Source organism: Gadus macrocephalus, chromosome 9 (assembly GCF_031168955.1).
Source record: "Gadus macrocephalus chromosome 9, ASM3116895v1".
Lineage (NCBI taxonomy): Eukaryota > Metazoa > Chordata > Actinopteri > Gadiformes > Gadidae > Gadus > Gadus macrocephalus.
Window position 1 is genome coordinate 12,123,639 of NC_082390.1, and position 20,647 is coordinate 12,144,285.

At 43.8% G+C, this 20,647-nt stretch overlaps 1 protein-coding gene across 1 annotated transcript in view; it reads left to right on the forward strand.

Moving 5' to 3' along the window:
- The window catches only part of LOC132465063 (metabotropic glutamate receptor 8-like), a 93,847-nt gene that overhangs the window by 62,375 nt on the left and 10,825 nt on the right, over positions 1-20,647 (forward strand). The window contains exons 4-6 of the mRNA XM_060061758.1: positions 3,003-3,138; positions 3,547-3,701; positions 7,686-7,823. Of these exons, the coding sequence (XP_059917741.1) occupies positions 3,003-3,138; positions 3,547-3,701; positions 7,686-7,823 (429 nt within the window). The remainder of the gene's footprint in view (positions 1-3,002; positions 3,139-3,546; positions 3,702-7,685; positions 7,824-20,647) is intronic.

The following is a 20,647-nucleotide window of genomic DNA, read 5'->3' on the forward strand; positions in this document are numbered from 1 at the left end:
AGTGACAGGGGCTCCATCCCAACAGAGATGGCCTGTAAATGACCTAGTAACCCTCCACTGCTTTAATCTTATGATTCAGCCCTAATCAAAGCTGGGCTGGATCAAACTCTGATCAAACTCAGTTTCACAAAGAAAACCGCTGATGGTGCCAGTTTTCTGCCCTCCCCCCCCCCCCTCCCGCTGTTTCTCCTCCCACTAAATATTCAACAACTTTTCATTGATTATGCAATAACATACCAATCAGTCCATTCTTCCAGCTCTGCCTTCCTGCGTGAGCGGACGCTGCATTTGCTAATTGGCTAAGCACTCTAGACAAGTAAACCAACCCTAGCTCTCTCCGCTGGCACCCTGCTTCTCTCCTGACCCGGGCGGCCGGGCCTATGGGCAGACACAGCTACCAAACCGCAAGCAATTAAAGAGGAAAAAGCCAGTGTGCGGTTTTGATTTGACTGGTAGTACTTTAAAACTACTTTAAGTCCACGGCTTCGTAGGCGCCTCCCTGGAGAATCCCTCCAGCACAACAACAGCACTCTCAGGTCTTCCTCCAGAAGATAACATTGCAGCCGTGAGTCCCCATGATGCGATTATGAGTGTTTTCAGGGAGAGAGGAAAGTGTTTGCTTGAGTATACAAGAGAACCCTTGTTCAGCCCTTTGTGTTGTGCCCCAAGCCGCTTCATCCCGAATGGTGAAAAAACATGAAAAATCAAGACTCAATGATCGATACGATCTTGTTAAACCTGCATTATAAACAAAAAGAAGAATTCTTTATATTTTCTCGGTTTTAATTAATTTCTCCTTTTTTTTTAAGTCGTTGTTGACATATTTTGCTTCGGTATGCCGCTCAAACTTCAAGATATTGCAAGTCAAGATTTGGTTTAATAAAGATGATGATAATTCAAGGCTGCCTCTCCTATTGCTGTATTCGTTGCTACTGATCGCGATACTTCAACTCGAGCAGGAATCTGGTGATCCCTTGCACGATCCTTGGGCTCTCCCCTCGTGAAAGGTGTCTGCTTCTCCTTGAGTAAGTTGTTTTGGGGTGTTTGGGAGGGTCAACAGTATCCACTGTTGATTTTGCGTGTTTGAGTGTTTTGAGTGGATGTAAGACAAGTGTATTTTAATCCGCAGAGGCTGCAGAAAGGCTGTCCATTTAGAAGAACATGAACGCCGTCCTGGCTCTCTTTGACACACAATTACCAGGCTCTAGATTAATAATTAATGTGAGACTTTCTAGATCCCCAAACACACTTGTTTCTTACTCTTCCCTCGCTCTCTGCCCCACTCTTATGTATAATTCTCAATTCTGTGTTTGTCTCTCTCTCTTCGACTCTATTTTCTCTCTCTGTTTCTTCTCTATTCGTCTCTCTTGCTGTCAGTCTTTCAGTCTCTCTGTCCGCGGGTCTATGTCCCTCTCCATATTTATCTCTTGGTACCTCTCTCCCTACCTCTCTCAGTGTGTGTCTCTCTCTCTGTCAGTGGATGTGAGTGTTGTGTGCGAGTGTGTGAGCGGAGCTCTCACAGGGCTAGTGTTGTCAGGTGTGCGTGGTCAGGTACTTGTAGAGGATGAACGATATGATTGTCTCTTCTGTTGATAGTGATTCAACACTGCTGTGTGAAATTATTACAGATACACACAGTATTTTCTTTGCTCATTTTCAGCAAGAATTGACTCAGTGGATTTGGTCTGTTGGTCAATTATTGTAATGAAGTGGACTACTGCTAGATGGACTAAGTGGACTAGATGGAGTCCCCTCAAAGCCCTAGGGGTTTTTCTTGGAACTGCTTGGAAATTATATAAACACTGTTTGTAATTTACATTTTAAATGTACTTGGAACACCTTTGAGCTTCATGCACTTCTACCAAACAGCAGAAGACCTATTTAAAAAAAACTATATTTTATGTGCACAGACTTTATCATCTTATCCAGATGTATTTCAAGCAGAGAACAGTGTATGGACACTTATATGCATTGCAGTCAAACATATTGTGCCTGAATACACTATAAAAGAAATTTAATATAGGGCCTTTATCAATTGACCATGAAAACACTTTTGGCTTTGAATTAATTTCACGGACGAAGTGACAGACTTATTTATCCTCCTCCTCTGTCATCCTGACATGACAGAGGGGGCCTCTGTCATGTTTGAGAGGGGGGTGGACTTGGCCTCCGTTTACGGCCCGGAGAGAGATCCTTCAGGGATGACAATCGTCTGCAGCGCTCTACACCCTAGCAATCGATCCACTGCTAATCAAGCTCACACCGGGTCTGCCAGGACTATTTCTGAGGCTGGTATTCGCTAGCCTGACAGCATATGCTGATGACATCGCAGTATTCATCAGAGAAACTAAAAAACGAATATCAACTTCTTTGCAGAAGTGGGACCAGCCTAAAGTTAAACTGGGCTGAAGTCGAGGGGTACTGTAGGGTGCCATTGGACATACCCCCAAAACTTCCCTAAACTGCGAGTTGGCGTTACCTGTCTCTTTGCCACTTTGAATACATTCGTCTGTGTCTGGTATGAAGAGGCGATGGGTCGGGGTGCCCTCCTCTGAGTGCTCTGTTGGGTCTGTGGGGGGGGTCCGACAGGTCTGTGAGCGAGAGTTAAATGGAGGGTAGCGGCGGGAAGGATGAGGGCTCTGGGAGACCTGTTGGCATGATGGAGGGTTCCGGAGGGTGTCTGGAAGTTCCTGAGTCCGTTGCTGTTGTTGTTTACACTGCTGTTTGTTTACAATTGACGTGATGGATGGAGCACATCTGGCTGTCTGGAATGGCAGCCAGCAAACCGTGTGTGTGTGTGTGTGTGTGTGTGTGTGTCTGTGCGTGTGAGTGTGTGTGTGTGTGTGTGTGTGTGTGTGTGTGTGTGTGTGTGTGTGTGTGTGTGTGTGTGTGCGTGTGTGTACGTGTGGCTGCCAGCAAAAGACTAGGCCAGTACATCACACTAAGCAGTAAATGTAATCAAGTCTCTCTCTCTCTCTCCCTCTGTGTGTCTCTCTCCCCAGGTGGGGTGTGTATAGCCCAGTCTGTGAAGGTCCCCAGGGAGCCGCGACCAGGAGAGTTTGATAAGACCATCCAGCGGCTGATGGAGACCCCCAACGCCCGCGCTGTCATCATGTTCGCCAATGAGGACGACATCCGGTAGAAACAAGACACGAACGCACGCACGCACGCACGCACGCACGCACGCACGCACGCACGCACGCACGCACGCACACACACACACACACACACACGTACACACGTACACACAAGTACACACACGTACACATGCACACACACGTACACACACGCACACACATACACACATACACGTAGACAGTGCCCTCATGCATTTTCCCCTAAAACATCGGTGTTCAGATAAAAGCTGAACACTGGTCTTCATCTCTATCACTCCCTATGGTTGATTCTCTCTGGGCCTCATCTCTATCACTCCCTATGGTTGATTCTCTCTGGGCCTCATCTCTATCACTCCCTATGGTTGATTCTCTCTGGGCCTCATCTCTATCACTCCCTATGGCTGATTCTCTCCTTCTCTCTGTCTGGCAGACGCATCCTGGACGCGGCCAAAAGGAACAACCAGTCGGGTCACTTTCTGTGGGTGGGCTCGGACAGCTGGGGCTCCAAGATCTCACCGGTGGTCGGGCAGGAGAAGGCTGCTGAGGGGGCTATCACCATCCTGCCAAAGAGAGCCTCAGTGGATGGTGAGACAAGGAGGATCCCCCCTTATCCCACCCTCTCTCACCCCCCCTCCTGACATGCTCCAGGTTTTCAAACTGTGAGGGGGCAGGATATCTCTGAAGGTTTTATAGGTTTTTAGCGGCCTTTTGTGCCCTGTGACAGGTCAGTGAAGACAGACAGGAAACTGTTAAGAGAAAGATTGTAGCCTGGAGAGAGGGCGGCACGTGCGTGACCAATGACCAAGCCATTGCCCATTTGGTTAGCACACCAGCAAGTTTAGTGGACACGTTTTCTGCAAGTGCATGCATTATAAGCGCCCAAGTGGGGAGAGTTAACCTTGGCAGCGTTAATGCCCCCCCCATTTATCGGTTTGATTATATAATCAGTGAGAAGTGAGGCCATGTTTCTTGTTCTAATCAGTAACCAGCGTAACACCCCGGTGCGTAAAGAGAACCAACCCATAGTGGAGTGTGACGAAGACATTGGTTTATTCATAAAATGCAGTAATAATCTCCTAAACTAAAAATGTCCAGAGGAGGAGACGTGGTGGTGGTAGCGGTACTGTTCAGAGTGAAGTCCTTTATACCTCCCAACAGGAGCCCTGATTGGGAGAAGACCTCTAGGAGGAGCTGGAAGAAATCAAAATTATAAGAAGTGCCATCAGCCATGAGATCAAAAACTGTTTTGTTTGTTTTTAAGTGGGCAGGTTGGATATCAGCCAGGAGATAATTCCTTTGATGGGTTGCAGCAGTAGAGAAGGCCCTGTCTCGGGGGGATTTCAGGCAAGGGGTCTACTGGTGTGGTCAGGGGTGGTCCAAGATAGAGGCATGAGAAGTGCCATGCAGGGCTATAAAGGTGAGTGGTAGGATTAAGTCAACAGTTTAACAGTGCACAACCGCAGCGTAAACAGTAAAAAAACATTGTATAAAATTGTTTGACACAATTGAAAATATCAAACTTTTTTTCTAGTATTAACTATCAATTGTGAAATAAAAAAACTATTGTTTCAAATTAAGTTGTAGATAACCTTCTAAACATTACTAGCGTAATTCAAAGTGTTTTGTCCGTATAACAAGTTAACGAAAGCAACAGGGCAACCTTTGATGGTGTTGATGATCTGAATAATAACATAAGGGAACAATATACATTTTCTTTGCTAAATGTCACGGCTGGCGGGTGGCAGGCAGGCAGGTAGGACCCAATAGCAGACAGTTCAATAAAAAGATAATTTATTAACTCAAAAGGCAAGGAACACGGGTGACGCGGGTAACACAGGGAACACTGGGAACACTGGGAACACACAGGACACAAACTAAAATGATCCGACAAGGAACAAAGGAAAGACAAGGGCTTAAATACCAAACACACAGGGAACGCAACGAGTAACAGCTGAAACACATTAGGGGAGGGAGCAGTAATCACACAGGAGGGAAACCTGACATGGGGAGAAACAAGACCGATACCAAAGTAAAACAGGTAACACACCAAAACAAGACAAGGAAACAGACAGACCATGACACTAAAGGACGAACCATGGTGGTACGTAATATGTTAGAACCACTCAAATGTAATTGTAGATGTTATGTGGGGGTTATCTGGGGACCTTCCCGACGTGGCTATGCACACCTCACCTGGGGAGAGAGACGTAGGCACACAGACGTGGCTATGCACACCTCACCTGGGGAGAGAGACGTAGGCACACAGACGTGGCTATGCACACCTCACCTGGGGAGAGAGACGTAGACACACAGAGGGAGAGAGAGAAAATTATACTCGTCCACATTGTTTTGCAATTGTTATATATTGAGTTATTTCTCCCTAAAACAACCTTAAATAACATTCAGGTGTAATTTTTGTGAATAGCAATACTTAAGTAAGTCACTAATGGACTGTCAAATGGACTGTCAAGTGTTGCGGTAGAGGGGAACTTGAGGCAGTAGAAAACATGCCATCTCCATGTCTGTCTTTTGTTAAACTCGGCACAAGTGGTCGCTGAATAGGTATTGGATCCTTATATTTTTCTACCTTGATTCAAACCGACCTCATCCGTGTTAGATGGTTGTTTTGATGTTGGTTACACCTCGCTGCCTGGTATCATTATGTATCAGTCTAGGCTGCAATTATGACTTCGCTTTTGCTTTGAAGAAAAGAAAACTTACAGGATGAATGGGTGACTTTGAGCTGTAGGGAAAATAAATAGATAGAAAAAATTGAAAATAGAAAAGATATATCAGAAAAGAAAAACACCTTGAGTGAAAGACCCTTGAGAAACCCTGCCAGTGTTGTAATCTCACATTGGTTGGCTGATTATTTTTCTCAATGCAGGGATCGCAAATAATGCATGGCATTATCAACTTGGCAAACGTACATTAAAAAAAGCAGCAATCAACAGTCAATTTTGAATAGTGCCATTGGTGTCACTCACCCACTCGCTAAAAGTGAATGGAGCGGCTTGCACCACATGAACCGCGTGTCTTATTTTTGTCTCGATAGCCAAATGTGTGCCACCTGTTTGGAGTTAATCTGTGTTCCCTAGCTTGTGCCCCTGTCTGTTTGTTATTTTTGTTTCTGCCTGTGTGGTTTTCTGCATTTCTTCTCGATCCTTTCAAACCTCTGCTGTACCTGCTTTCAATATTTTATCTTTTATGCAAAGTTCACGGTTTGCAACTGCCATGGCGCTTTTTCTGTAAATGTTACAGAAATATTGCATAAATACATGGTTGAATTATTATTAGGGCTGTGAATCCGTTCAAAAATATGAAACAATTCACAGCCATATATATATATATATATATATATATATATATATATATATATATATAGCACTGTTATATTCTAGATTTGAAAAAAAGCCTTGTTTTGCTTCCCGTTGAACTAAGTTAACATTTAAGTGCGATGGCTACGTTTGGCTTGCTTGGGTTATGCTGTTTAGAGAGCTGTTCATTGAAGCCGCAGAGTCCCCAGTTTGCTTCACATAAAGCAGGAGGAATTAGCAGGGAGCAGCCTTATCCTATGAGCTTATCGATATTTCAATAGTTTCAACTAACATGGGGATTTGTCAATAATGACAAGTATTGGACTACTCTTATACACAAACCTAAAACCTAAAACCACAGACGGGGTGAGGGAAGCCTGCCCTCCAGTGAGAGGCATATATAGGCTATATGTTTATGGTTCAGTGTAGGCTACCTTTATTGAGAGTCGGGCGATAGAGGAATTACGTTAAATGCAGGATAAACATTAATTGCCTCAGTGACTGAACATAATGTAGGCACATTTTTCCACAATTCGTCTTGTGCAAAATAGGTTTTGAGTCACATGATCCGCTCATATATTTGCTAGTTGCCATCAGGCAACAAGGTTCTGCTCCTTCACACCGTGTAGCTTGTCTCTCATTGAAATTTTATGTTCCGTCTTAAAAGGATAGTACCTGCATAATGCATCAAAATAATGTGTGGCATTAAGTCTAATTTGTGTTAACACCATTATTATCGCATTTATCGCCCAGCTGAAATTATTATACATTGTGTATTTTGCTACTTAATTCCTGCAATGCCGTTAGGAAAACGAACAGAACAATAACATCAAAGGTCTAGAGCCGGCAGTGATTCCACAGCTGGTGGGTGGTTAGTCCTCAAAGGAACTGTTGTCACTCAACTGTAGTTCTCCCAAACAAAGTGCTGGATTTCAAGCAAAAATTACTATGAGATATGTACAAAGACAAATTATGCTTTTTATACTGATCCCCTTCATAGTTAAAGAGTAGTTTTCTTTCATGATTCCCTATGGCGATAATGAACCTCTGAAATATTTATTATTAACACTAATCTGCAACGAACAAACACCTCGGTTTGCAGCTGGGATTACTATTTACTAGAACAATATGCTGCATCTTTTCCCTGCTCGTAGAAACAATAACAATCATCTGGCTTGACCACGAGATCCATGTGTTCCTTTCTGGTGTCTTGTTTGATGGTTCTGATGTTCTTGTTGTTTCTCCTCGCCAGCGTTCGATCGCTACTTCAGGAGCCGCTCTCTCTCCAACAACCGCCGGAACGTCTGGTTTGCGGAATTCTGGGAGGAGAATTTTGGATGCAAGCTTGGGATGCACGGCAAGAAGCCCGGAAGTCCTAAGAAATGTACAGGTACTGAACGCCAATACAAGTATTATACACAAGAACCAAACGTAACCACCAAACATTGATTTCAAGGTTCGCCTTTAAATGCTTGTGATGTTGGGCTGATTGGCCCTAGAGTGGAAATATTTTGCTTGGACGGCGCTATTCTACAATAAAGCAAGGTATTTTGCTGGTTGTGATCAGACTGAACTTTTAGTTTAATGAGTTTATTTCTATGGTCCTTTATCACAGTGACTGACTCTAAGGGTATTACAAACCCACGTCACACTAGCCTGCTCACCCTTTGTCTGTGTTCTATAGCTCAGCCTGACCCTTGAACCATGAATGGATAGCACCACTACAACTACGATAAAGCGGTCAAACAAGTCTCTCTTTAAGGGAGTTGTTTTGGCAAAATCGGTCAGAAAGTGTGAAGAATCTAGCCAAGCGTTCCCCGGCAATGAGATGTTTCCATGTAATTGGATGAAGTGTTGAGAGAGTTCACCCGACAATGCAGCCCTATTAGTATGTGGTTGGATGGCTGCCCCCTGGTTTACTGCATTCAGACTTGTGTGAAGATTTTCAAGTGTGGTTTCAACAAGAAGTAAGAAGTAAACAGCTGCAGCGATGCCAGCTCCACTGGCAGAGTTTCAAGTGAGCAAGCATCCGTTGCAATAAATATAAGAGGGAATAGACGGTTGCATGCTGTGCCAATAGTACACAGATTTATAAGAATTCAGACCGAACAGAAACATGGCTGAATGTGCTTCATACAGATAGATGCAAAATATGCTAACACATTGAATGTGCTAATCCTAACACCATGCCAACATGCTAATGGAGACGTAGAGACAACATGCCAATACAGACAACGTGCTTGTACAGCTATACAGACAAAATACTAGTACAGACGTAAAGTCAACATACTAATATGGAAAAACAAAAAATGCTAATAAAGACACACAAACAACATGATAATACATTCACAAACAACACGCTAATAAATACACAGACAACAAGCTAATACATACACAGACAACATGCTACAGAAAACATTGCTAATTCGGACCCATAAACAGCATGCTAATACAGACACAGACAAATTGCTAATACAGACACAGCCAACATGCTATACTTACACAGACAACATTCTAATACAAACACACAGAAAACATGTTGCTAATTCTGTCCCACAGACCCAACATGCTGTTGCCGACACACAATACAATAATTGTTTACAAATAATGTTACAACTAATTGTTTGGCGCAACTGGATATGCACTGTTCTTTTTATATTGGTTACTAGTCATTGTTTCGTCATATAAAAAACAAAGCTATGGGGGAATGTGCTGCTGTCCTCGCTGTGTGGAGGTCAGTAGACGGCCCCAAAACCAGCAGAGCCTTTATTCAGGTTTGGTACCACTCTTTTCTGTGTTCAGATCGCTGAGTTAATGGGCTGCATCCAGGACCTGGTAGCTCCAACAGTGATGACGCCCAACTAGCACTGTGTAGAACCTGGGTCAGACAACGAGCTCATTGGAACGCAAAATTAGTGAAAGTGAAAGCCATCACATTAAGGTTGCTTGACCTATCATTTGAAGGTCCAGATTAAATTACAATTCTTATCGAAACAAACACCTTCAAAGCCTTTAAAGGTGTTTGTTTCGATAAGAATTGTAATTTACTATGTTGTATATTTTGTCACTATGCATATATTGTTACTGTGTGTGTGTGTGTGTGTGTGTGTGTGTGTGTGTGTGTGTGTGTGTGTGTGTGTGTGTGTGTGTGTGTGTGTGTGTGTGTGTGTGTGTGTGTGTGTGTGTGTGTGTGTGTGTGTGTGTGTGTGTGTGTGTGTGTGTGCGTGCGCACATTTGACCTTGCAACACACATTTTGTTTATTTGTTCATGGATGAGTGCAAGTCATTTGTCACAACTTCCCCCTTCATCTACAATGTTTGTACCAGTAGCACACCTACACCACATATCATTAACCCCACCCCTCTGCTCTGCTCTGCAGAGCATATCTAACACCCCGTCTACAGAACATACTGTAACTAACAGACAGGTGTCTGGGAAGCCACAGCCACTGTAATGAATCATTCCACCTCTGCTGTTGTTTTAACACCTCGCCTCTAACACTGATTTTTTTAAAAATATGTATTGTGTGTCAGTCTACCTCAATTTGTTTCTGTTACTCATTGACTACCTCTCAAATTCACAGTCCTTCTCGCATGCACACTTTCACTGTCTCCCTCTCTGCACCCATCTTGCCCTCGCTATCGCTCTCTCTCTCCATCTCTCTCTCTCACTCGATCTCATTCTCTCGCTCTCTGTGTTAAGATATGCAGGAAATAGATTGATTTATCTGTCAACAGCATGCCAGCAGCACCACCTGATCAGTGTTATGTATTTTTTTAAAATGGAGGAGAGAGAGATAGACAAAGAGAGATAGGAATAGAGAGAGAGAAAGAGAGAAATATAGAGAGCAGCATCACATTGTGATGGAGGGATAAAAAATGCATCTTGGCGATGGTGAACGGCGGGGTGCAGAATGCCCTCCTGCTGTGATTGGTCAAACACGTGTGTCCTGGAACACGCTTCAGAGCAGAGCTGGGCGGACTGCTGCATGCAGCGCAAACACTCTTTTTACAGCCCTGTTATTTAAATCCGCCAGTAGTCCAAACACACTTTATTCTATTTTTTTATTAATCTTGGCAATTTTCAACAACAAGTAGATTTGTACAAAAGAATGATTATGAATAATTCAATTTCCACACGCAGAATGTATTCTATTATGCCACTAATATTGTACACACAAACTGATTAATCTCCGCAGCATTCTGCACACCCTGAAGGATTAAATAATGTCGAGTCTGTCTTCATTGTCCTATCGGGAACCTTGTTCGGCTTACAACGATAATACACGCTAGGCCGCCCTAGCTCCTGGCCCCCGAGCAGCGTGTCATAATTAATACGCACACAAATACCGTCGCCTCACAATAACACACACACGGTGCGCAATGTTAGGCTACCACTCCCTGCTGCCGCGGGTGACCCGGAGCAGACGTTGTGATCTCTGGATCACATTAATGATTGTTTAACGTTTATATGGGCAGAGGAGCGGATGCCACACGCTGTCTATTGGGGCACTGACAGAGCTGACACTTGGTCGGGGCCCTGCCTGCTAGGAGAGGGGAGTCTTCCTGGTGGGCAGGGTGTGGCCCTGGGGGGGGTTCAACTGGTGCAGCAGGAGGACGTGGGCCGTTGGCATGGAAACTGCTTTGACGCCGAGGACCCCCTGCTGCTCTTGAGGGAGAAGGGGGAGAGGGGGGGTTGGGGGGGGATAGGGGAGGGGGGGGATTCAGGAGCAGCAGCTGCTCCACTGTTGTGCTGATCGTTAGAAGTTGAGATGTACCCCAATACCCGGATGGGGTTTTTACAGGGGTGATACCATGACGCAGCGGACGAACATGCACATGCATCCACGCACGCAAGCACGCATGCACGCATGCGCTCACACACACACACACACACACACACACACACACACACACACACACACACACACACACACACACACACACACACACACACACACACACACACACACACACACACACACACACACATTTGGCATACACTACCTTCAAGGCACTGCACATGAACACACACACACACAGACACACACACACACACATACAGCTGAATCAGCACATCTTCCACAGGTCAGCATCCATCTGCATGTGTGTGCGTGGGTTTTTGAGTGTGTACGTGTAACTTACAGGTGATGCAGGAGGACAGACTATTTGTAATGTCATGTTGCTTGTAACTTTTCTCCAGGAGTCATGACAGTTGAATTACTCTTGATTTGATGCTTGGATTGCTTTTTCTCTCCCTCTCTTTCTCTCTCTCGCTGTTGACATACAATGTGTTGTGTTATGTCTGGAGTCTACATGCTGTTCCATGCTTTGAGCAAGCCACCCATCTAGCTCTTGTGATATCTCATCTCAGTTCCTCAGAGCCCTGGCTCTAGATTCAAACTGCTTCATACAGTTGAATAATTACACCACCTAGCTGCACAGCGCCTTATTAATGTTTTAATAAGTATCATTAGAAAGTATGGGCAATGCTGCGGGTATCCAACTGTTAATGCTTAGCACTCTTACTCTGAGAAAATGTAATTGATGCATACAGAATTGTTATAATATTTGTCAAACGATATTTTCTTTGCAATGTTCGAGCATAAATGGATGAAGCCGATCCATTTATTATCTCTTGAGTCTTTATTAATTATTATCATTCTAATCTTTCTCGTTGCCTCGGACTGAGGCTCGTATCGTTGTGGTTCGTTGTTAACAGTTGTATGCAATGGATATAAGTTGTTGACCAATTGAAAGGAGCTCATGAGTGCCATTAGATTGATAGCTCAGCGTTTAAGATCTCGGAGAACAACTCGCCTCAGCTTCGCCTGCAGGATTTCCGTGTAGGAGTGGTGTGTTCACTGGGATGTGTGCGGAGGTCTGTGTTTATTGTTGAGTGATTATTATTTATGTGACTCAGAGATGTTTGTATGGTCATCAGTTACTGTTTGTGAACCCTACATCCATATCCCATATTGCTTGCCTTTTGTGTGTGCATTCTGTAAACTCAGAGCACCCATGCTTAATATTCAAGCCCCCCAATAGCACAAGCAAGAAACGTATCACACTAGAAATAAGTCAAATTGTGGAAACGAATGAGGACATGATTTCAGTACAAATGTGCTTCTGTCTTAATTGAGTTAATTTTCTCTAACGGAAGTAACTTGGTAGTCAGTTTTAGTCGATAGTAGATCCTTGAGTTGTATGGGTTGTATCTTCATGGTTGAATGCACTTTTTTTTGTTAAATAAATGTGATGTTGCAAATAGTTAATTAGACGCTGTTGATTCTGAGTTTCCACAAACCTCAAGGCCGAGAGACGGACGAAACAGACACCCCAGCCACCGATGCCCCCAGACCTGCTAGGACGATTCTGGTGCTGTTTGTGATCATAGTTCAACCCACTGAGCACAGTTTAGTCCTTTGTGATCTTAAACGTCTGCCAAAACAACAACCATATTGGTTGTTGAGGGTCAGAGCTGTGTTCATCCAGTGGTGCGGTCAGCCTGGTTGGTCAAGTCTCCTGGTGGACAAGTGGTTGTTCAGAATAATCCCGGAGGTGGTAGAGTGGGTCTATGACCCAGATCTAGGCAAAAACAGACCAGGTTCCGGTGTGTGTTCACTCACAAGTGACTTGGAGAAGGGTTCAATCGACAGCTGGAGTCCATTGGTTTCCTCGTGCTCGGCGGCTCCTTGAACCCGGGGATTCTCTGAGGGAGCGGATGCATATTATTGGATTATCCACACGAAGGCCACTCAAGGCGACTCCACATTTGACGTCAATGTTCAGGTGCAATTTAACACGCGGGGGGGCTTCACAATGTGTTTTCATAACTCTGTGCCAAGTAGAGCCACGAGCGCAGCACGAAAAGTTGTTGAGTAAGAGTTGAGGGCGTCAGATGTGGGCGTTCTTAGCTCTCGAGCTCCCTGGTTCTCCACCACCTCATGGTAAACGGATGCATATTCTATCAGGCTGTGATTGTTTTTTAACGAGCAGTCAATAGAAAATAAGAGGGGATCCCTTTAATGCCTGATGAGCGACTTTAATTGTTGGAGGTGCTCACATGAACATACTCCTAAACACAACTTTTAAAAGCTTCTTTTTTTTTTATAGCTGTTTTTAAAGGCCCACTGTTGCTAGTTCTGCATCCTTTACAAATCAGTTTATTTCCTGGTTTCTGGGTTGTTGTTATTTATCAACCAAATTAATCCTGGCTGCTTTGTATCGATTGCAACCGGGCAACAGATATGAATATTTATGTCAGGTTTTAACATAAATAAATAAATGATTTGGTTCAAGTAACATTCAACGGGCTTTCGTCAGTGGGCCGTCAGATCTGTTATCATGGTGTTCCCTCATCAGTGGATAGACAGTGACTTATCAGCGTTTTTTATTTACATGTCCATTTTTTAGATCGACACTTTAACTGATCTTATATTATAAATTATATTATAAATTATATTATAATGTCACATCAAATATCATATAATATCACAACATATAACATAACACCATTGCATATCAAAACATATGATATAGGATTTATAGAGTATGTACTAAGATGCCTGTTCGTCTGTCTGTCTGTATATCTATCCATTCGTCTGTCTGTGTGTCTAAATCATAACCTATCCTACCATAACATATGCTTTCATAACATATCCTATCATAACATATGCTTAGTACAAGACTGCACCACTACATTCTGACCTGGTCCTATTGAAAAGCTCTTCAGCTCAAGGCAGAGGGCAAGAGTAAAGGAGGGAGCGATTAAGTGTGTGAGAGAGGGATTGATATAATATAAGAGGGAGAAAGAGAGTGAGAATAATAATGAGAGAGGCAGGGGAAACCAAGAAGGCGAGGGGAGAGCGTTCACATTGACCTTAAACTGTCCACCTAATCAACGCAGGCACCTTTTGCAGAATGTTGATCTACCATTGACCTCTATTAAAGCAACTGTTAAACTCAAGAGAACCCAGCCACTTAACACATCATAATAATCCAATCTTACCCCAGATCCACCATCCAAGTTCAGCCCCTGACTCCAACTGCTGCTGCTCATTGTGGTTACTGTGTGTAGATGTTTTGTTCTAGTTGTTTCTGTGTGTGTCCTTGCATTTGTGTCATGCAGGTGTTATACGCAGAGCCAGCAGTGATGCTGTGCTGAATTTAAATAGCAGCCAGCCTGTTTGTGTGACACTAGGGCATTAGTAGGGGAGAGAGAGGGAGATTTATGCAAGAGGGGAGGAACCATGGGCTCAAAGATCAGAGCTCTGCGAAGCCTCTCTCCAGGGGGGGGGCATCCATACATCAATCAATAATCATAATCTATTGATTAATTAATACAGTAAATATCTGAGGGCTGTGGGGTCAGAGGGTACACTGACTGTCTTCACCCCCCTCACACAGCCCCTGGGTACTTCCTTCCAGATAGTGTTTAAAAAAGAGGATCAAAATGAATTTTTTCTTTTTTGGAAATTTGAGCATACATACACAAATAGCCCCGCCTCCTCCTCCTCTCTACTTTCTTCAGGATGATGATGTCATCATCTGTTGCCCTGGTGTTTGATGTGGAAAGATCGCCGCACTCACTCACTCACTCACTCACTTACTCACTCACACTTCTAACTCATTCTGAATCAGTCCCTCACCGATTTATTTAATCACTCAATCACTCACTCATTCACAGTCACTCACCGCATTGACGCATTCAACCCTAGATGTTTGTTCACTCCTTCATTGAAACCCATTTCTATAAAAACGGCCATAATGAGATTTCATGATATGAGCCTTTACATAGTCTGAGGCCTGTCAGACAAGCGAACAAAGGCCTCCCCCCCTGTGTCCGTGATATTAAGGAGCTTTCAGAGGCTCTCAAGGTCCATTGCTCTCCTCCGGGCTGTTGACCACCCAGCCTCTGTAACACTCTGCTTGTCAAGCCCACGGCAAGTTTCCTCCAATAGATTATCCTTCAGCGCCCATTGATTCCGATGTATAAATAGTGGGCACGCTTGGCCTGCTGAGCCTCAGTCCACACAGCATTGGCCGGGATTGTAGGAATGCAGCAGCAATACATCCACTGACCTGCTTAAACCCCAATGTTGTTCTCCGAGCTGTTGGAACCACGACGCATGGCTGCAGAATGAATTACAAGCAAGGTTGCGTTAATAAATCTTCGGAACCTCTGTAATCTTTGCCCAGGGCAACAGGAGTAATAATGTATTGCAGTTTATCATTAAAATAAAGTCTCCAAAGTAGCTCTGACCTGAAATCCATGGACAAAAACAAGCTGTGTGCTGTCCTTATCTCCGAAAACACGCATTTGGGTTGAGCTTGGGCGGACAGAGAAACATCCTCTGGATGTTCCACATATGTTTGGTCTCTTCGAGTTTGGTTCGTTCCCTCTAATATATCGTATGTCACAGCAAGGTGAATCTCAATCTGAATGGTACAGGATACAAGTACTAGCGCACTAGCATGGTATGTGTATGAATGATATTTTTCAACATACATTAATTTGATATATCTATAATATAATGTATTTATTTATTTTTATTTATCATTTATAATTTGATAAAGATTAATCTAAAATCGAAACATTTGAAATTCACTTGTTTAATGTTGGAACAATTGAGAAGGGATACAGAGAAAAACACAAAGGGAGCATGGAGGAAATGTTTAGTTAAATAAATAAATGATGATGTGCAGAGAATGATGGGGCGCAATAACCATGTCAGAATCCGCTGGATGTATTACTATAATTTTCTTTGTCCTCTGGCAGCCGTGAATTGTGATAATCTGGTGAACACCTGCAAGAACAATCTCTTCTGTATCCCCCCATATTTAGAGCTCACCTGTCAGGGCTTGTTGTTAAGCAACAACTGTTAGGCCTTTGTGGAGGCTCACCCTGTCCTCCTCAGTCACATTAACACGCATTCATCTAGGAGGAACCTTTGTCCAAAGTAACAGACGAGTGGGCCTGGGAACAAATCAAAGCATATAATCAGTATTGGAGGAACTGCCATTTTATGTTCCTTGTTGCTTATAGGGTGTACACATCTAATAGCATTTAGAAATGCAGGCTCTCCCTAAATCCTTAAGCTGAGGTTGTGTTCTGCAAAAATGGTTCGCTTTTTATTTTAGAAACAAGTAGAGTCTCTCTCTCTCGTTTGCTTTAGAAAGGACAAATGGATGGACAAATGTCCGGATAGAAGCCGCTTCTGACTTCATCGTTGGTCCTGTAAAGCAGGAGAGTGACTATGGCCCAGCTTATGATAGTCACTCTAACATGGAATCTATCTTTTTTTATTCCAGGGTAAACAGAGCTGTCTAGTGTTGATCACAAGTTGTCAGAAAAGGTTGTTTTTGGTCTGCACTGGGCAGCAACTTGGTGGTCCGTGGGCCACAGTACCTTCTCTCCTCCCTTAAGGGACACATAGTAGGGGTTCCGGGATACTAACACTCTGAATGGATGGGCAGTAAGAGAGCAAAACTGCTTCTATCTGGTCTTTAAAACATGGACAGGTAAGACGAACTGTGGTTCCCCAAAGCATTGCTCTAAGCCATCGGCTCTGCGAGAACGTCTTAGCCGTGGCCATCAAAAACGGTTTTATGTCCAAGTCTGCTGTGTATTTTCATTGAATACTTCCAGTTAACAAAAGAAAAAAGTAAACTTTTACTCGTGACTAATTGTTTATGGTGCAAATAAATATCCAACTCATCTGCAAATTCTGCGTGTTCACTGTTACAGATGTGTAACATGTCTAACAGAAGGTGGATGAATTTGGCGACTGAACCCTTACAAGAACCCATCTGGACGCTGGTTTGGACATCTGGACACTGATAAAGACATGCAACACAATGAGGGAATAAAAGCATGTGCTATTACTCTTATGTAATTGATCGTTTGAAGATATTCGCCACAGGGGGTTTGTTCAGTGGCACCGTCTAGTGTGGGCATATGTGATATCATTGTTTTGTCTAATTGCGGTGAAGGCACATCTTATCTCGTCCAATCATTAGACCCAATTATCCCGGGCCACAACTAGTCAATGAGGTCTAATTTTAAGTTTACATTAAAAGCAACAACCCCAATCAGATTTCTGGCGACTGTGATTCACACTCAGGAAAATATCCTTTCAATCGCTGACGTTAATCCCTCGGGCATTCTCAAATCAATTATTTAACACTCAACACAACTTTAGCTTTGATTTTCTGAGCAAATCTGAATAAGAATGTGCACTGCCAATAATTGACATATCCTGGGAGGTCCTTTTAAGTCCGGCCGTTCTGATCGTAGAGTTTGTTCCCTTTTTTAACACACTCGTAACATTCTTTAAGAAAAGCTTTCCATCGTGCTATATTACCAATGCTCTTCACAACCTTTCTTGACAACGGCTTGTTTATTTATTTATTGGCTCGGGTGTGTTGTTCAGGATCCCATGGCAACGTGTGCATGATATCTAGCCACAGCTCCCTTTGCGTAGATGCTGGCCTTAGCTAGTAATGAACCTGCTACTTTGCTGCAGTGGTGCTGTAGTCGAGGGCACACGCCTTAGCACGCAGGGAGAAGACTTCATTAGGACATCAAATGATACTGCCTTTGACCATGTGTTTTATACTCAAGGTTACCAATAGTTCCATACTGTAGTCACAGTATGGTGACTACAGTACTGTAGTCACCATACTGTGACTACAGTACTGTAGTCACAGTATGGTGACTACAGTACTGTAGTCATATAAAGTAATTCCACTTTGGAGACTTTAGAGTGGTGTATTGTAGAGACAGAACTAGGTATAGTAGAAGCGGAGGGCTGATACTGTACTGTAGACACAGTAGATCCTGGATGGTATTACAAAAAAATAAAAACTCACATGATTCACTTTCTGGGCAGGGAGGGATCTGTGTTTCATTTATTCAGTAGTTCTTTGACATGAAAGGAGAGTGCTGGGTAGTTTTCCCCCCACTGGTCAATCATCTAGCTTGTTTCCGCTGCCACATATCAGATCAGACATACAGTCTGAGTTTAACTGTAACTCGTCCTCAGACAGAACGTTTTCCTCCTTCAGAAGGACTCCAGGTTTAATCCCAGCACACATTTCAATTTTTTTGCCCATATAAAAACATCCTCTTCGTAATTGTTCATGTGTGGACTTTGAAACCTGCTCCACTGACCATCCCCTATAGTCCTCCTACTGATCAAATACAATCCAGTTCACTTCTAAACCACCACCCTGATCAATGATGAGACAGAGATGGAGAGCAGAACTCTTCCACCGAACCCCAACGGGTCCTGTTGCTCTTCAGGTCCTTGGCGAACTGGCCTTTACTTCCTCTCTTCATTCACGGCGGAGGGAGACATCTTTATTAGCCGGCTCCTGATAGTATCTGACACGACGTGGAGGCAGCAGATAAACGACGGGCGGCTCAATGATAGAGCATGTTAATAAGAAGGACTCGCGTGCACCAACACAGCACATCATGGACAACCCCTTGTTCATTAATTTGCTATTCATGTAATTAGCCGAGCTAATGGAAACAGAAGCGTGTCTCTGAGCACAGGCACTGAGATGGGAGGAAAAAAGGTCCCCCCCCCTTCCCCCCACCCCTGCCTCCTGTGTGGAATTCGATTCATGTAAGCGATGTTTAATTGAAACGCTAGTGGGCGTGATGGATGGGGTGTGATGGAGCCGGCCTTCGGGCCTGGATATCAGACTTCAGTCGGTACAAGCATTTGATCTCCCTCGTGTGGCCCATCCTCTGACCTGCAGGGGAACAACACCGCCGGCTCCTCTGTTGTGAGGAGCGTGTCGGATGGTATTACCCGGTCACCTGCAGGTAATATTCAAAGATGGTTTAGTCTCTGGCTGGAACTTTGTAGATTACACGGCAGACCCTTCAAGCTCTGAGTTGTGAGGGTTTTCGCCTGACAGATGTTTTTGTGGTTGTAGGGGCCTTGTCTAATTTAACATATTGTATTTTATTCTGGTGGCAGAATATTGATATAAGGAACCAGGCACTTCTGACAACATTTTTACTTCAAAAACACCAGGCGTCCAGCAGTGAAAGGTCATATCACCTGAATACTAGAGCAGGGTTATCCTCTGGGTGCAGGCTATCACCCGCATACTATAGCAGGGATCTCTTCTGGGTGCTGGCTATCATCTCCATACTAGAGCAAGGATCTCCTCTGGGTGCTGGCTATTGTCTGAACAGCGCCAAATTCCATCTCCCGTCAGGTCATCACCCTCCACTGCTGCCGAGTCTCTAGTTTACTACGCTGGCATCCTAGGTTGCTGTTGATTGAAAGGGGATTACAGCTCTACGTTCCTATTCATTCAGAAGAACAGGGTGGGTGATGGATGGCCAAGGCTGCTGCTCGGGCCCTCAGCCTCAAGCTCCTCTCTGGGCCAAAGGCGTGTAAAAGAAGCATAATGACTTTAATAATTGGAAATCACTCATTAGGGCATTATGGGACTTTATGTTTTTCAAATAAAATATTATGGGTCTTTCTTTTTCCCCCCCGCGTGTTATTTAATCATTGCTAATGAGGCAGAACAAAAAGTATTTTTTTTTTCTCTTCGTGGAATACTTACAAAGAAACGTCCTTCATCTTACAAGCCTCTTTCAGGCTTTTGTCTAATGCAAAAACCGGCTCAGCACAAGAGCTAAATAGACCGGGAGTTATTAACGTTCTTTTAAAATGCAAGGCACGGACATGGAAACGAGATTACCATAAGAAGACATAGTAGTAGAAATGAATAATTATAAGATTGCATAATTATAATAATAACCGGCAAACCATTAAACCAATGTTGTTCAAATATCCCCGATTGCTCAATTTTGGTGTCTGACAATCCAGGTGACACTAATATGTGATGTAGGAAAGATTTAAGACCTATCATTTCAGGGTAATTTGTTAGAAATGCCATTGCCATCCTTCAGCTTTCAGTGAATGCAGTGGAATGCTGATAATGTCTGCTCTGGTTGGCTGGGCCTGCTTCTGTGTGAGACAGGGCATTTCTTCCCTAATTGGTTTGGGGACTCCATCTTGCCTGTCATTCACAGGTGCACGAATGCAGCACTTTGCACTGCTGGGGGAAAAGTAGGAAGAGAGGGAACAGAGAGGGAGGGGACTTTAATGGGGGCTTGGTTAGTTTAGAAATCTTGCTCTCTTCTGTCTTTTTCTGTTCTAACCCTCTTGACTGCCCTTA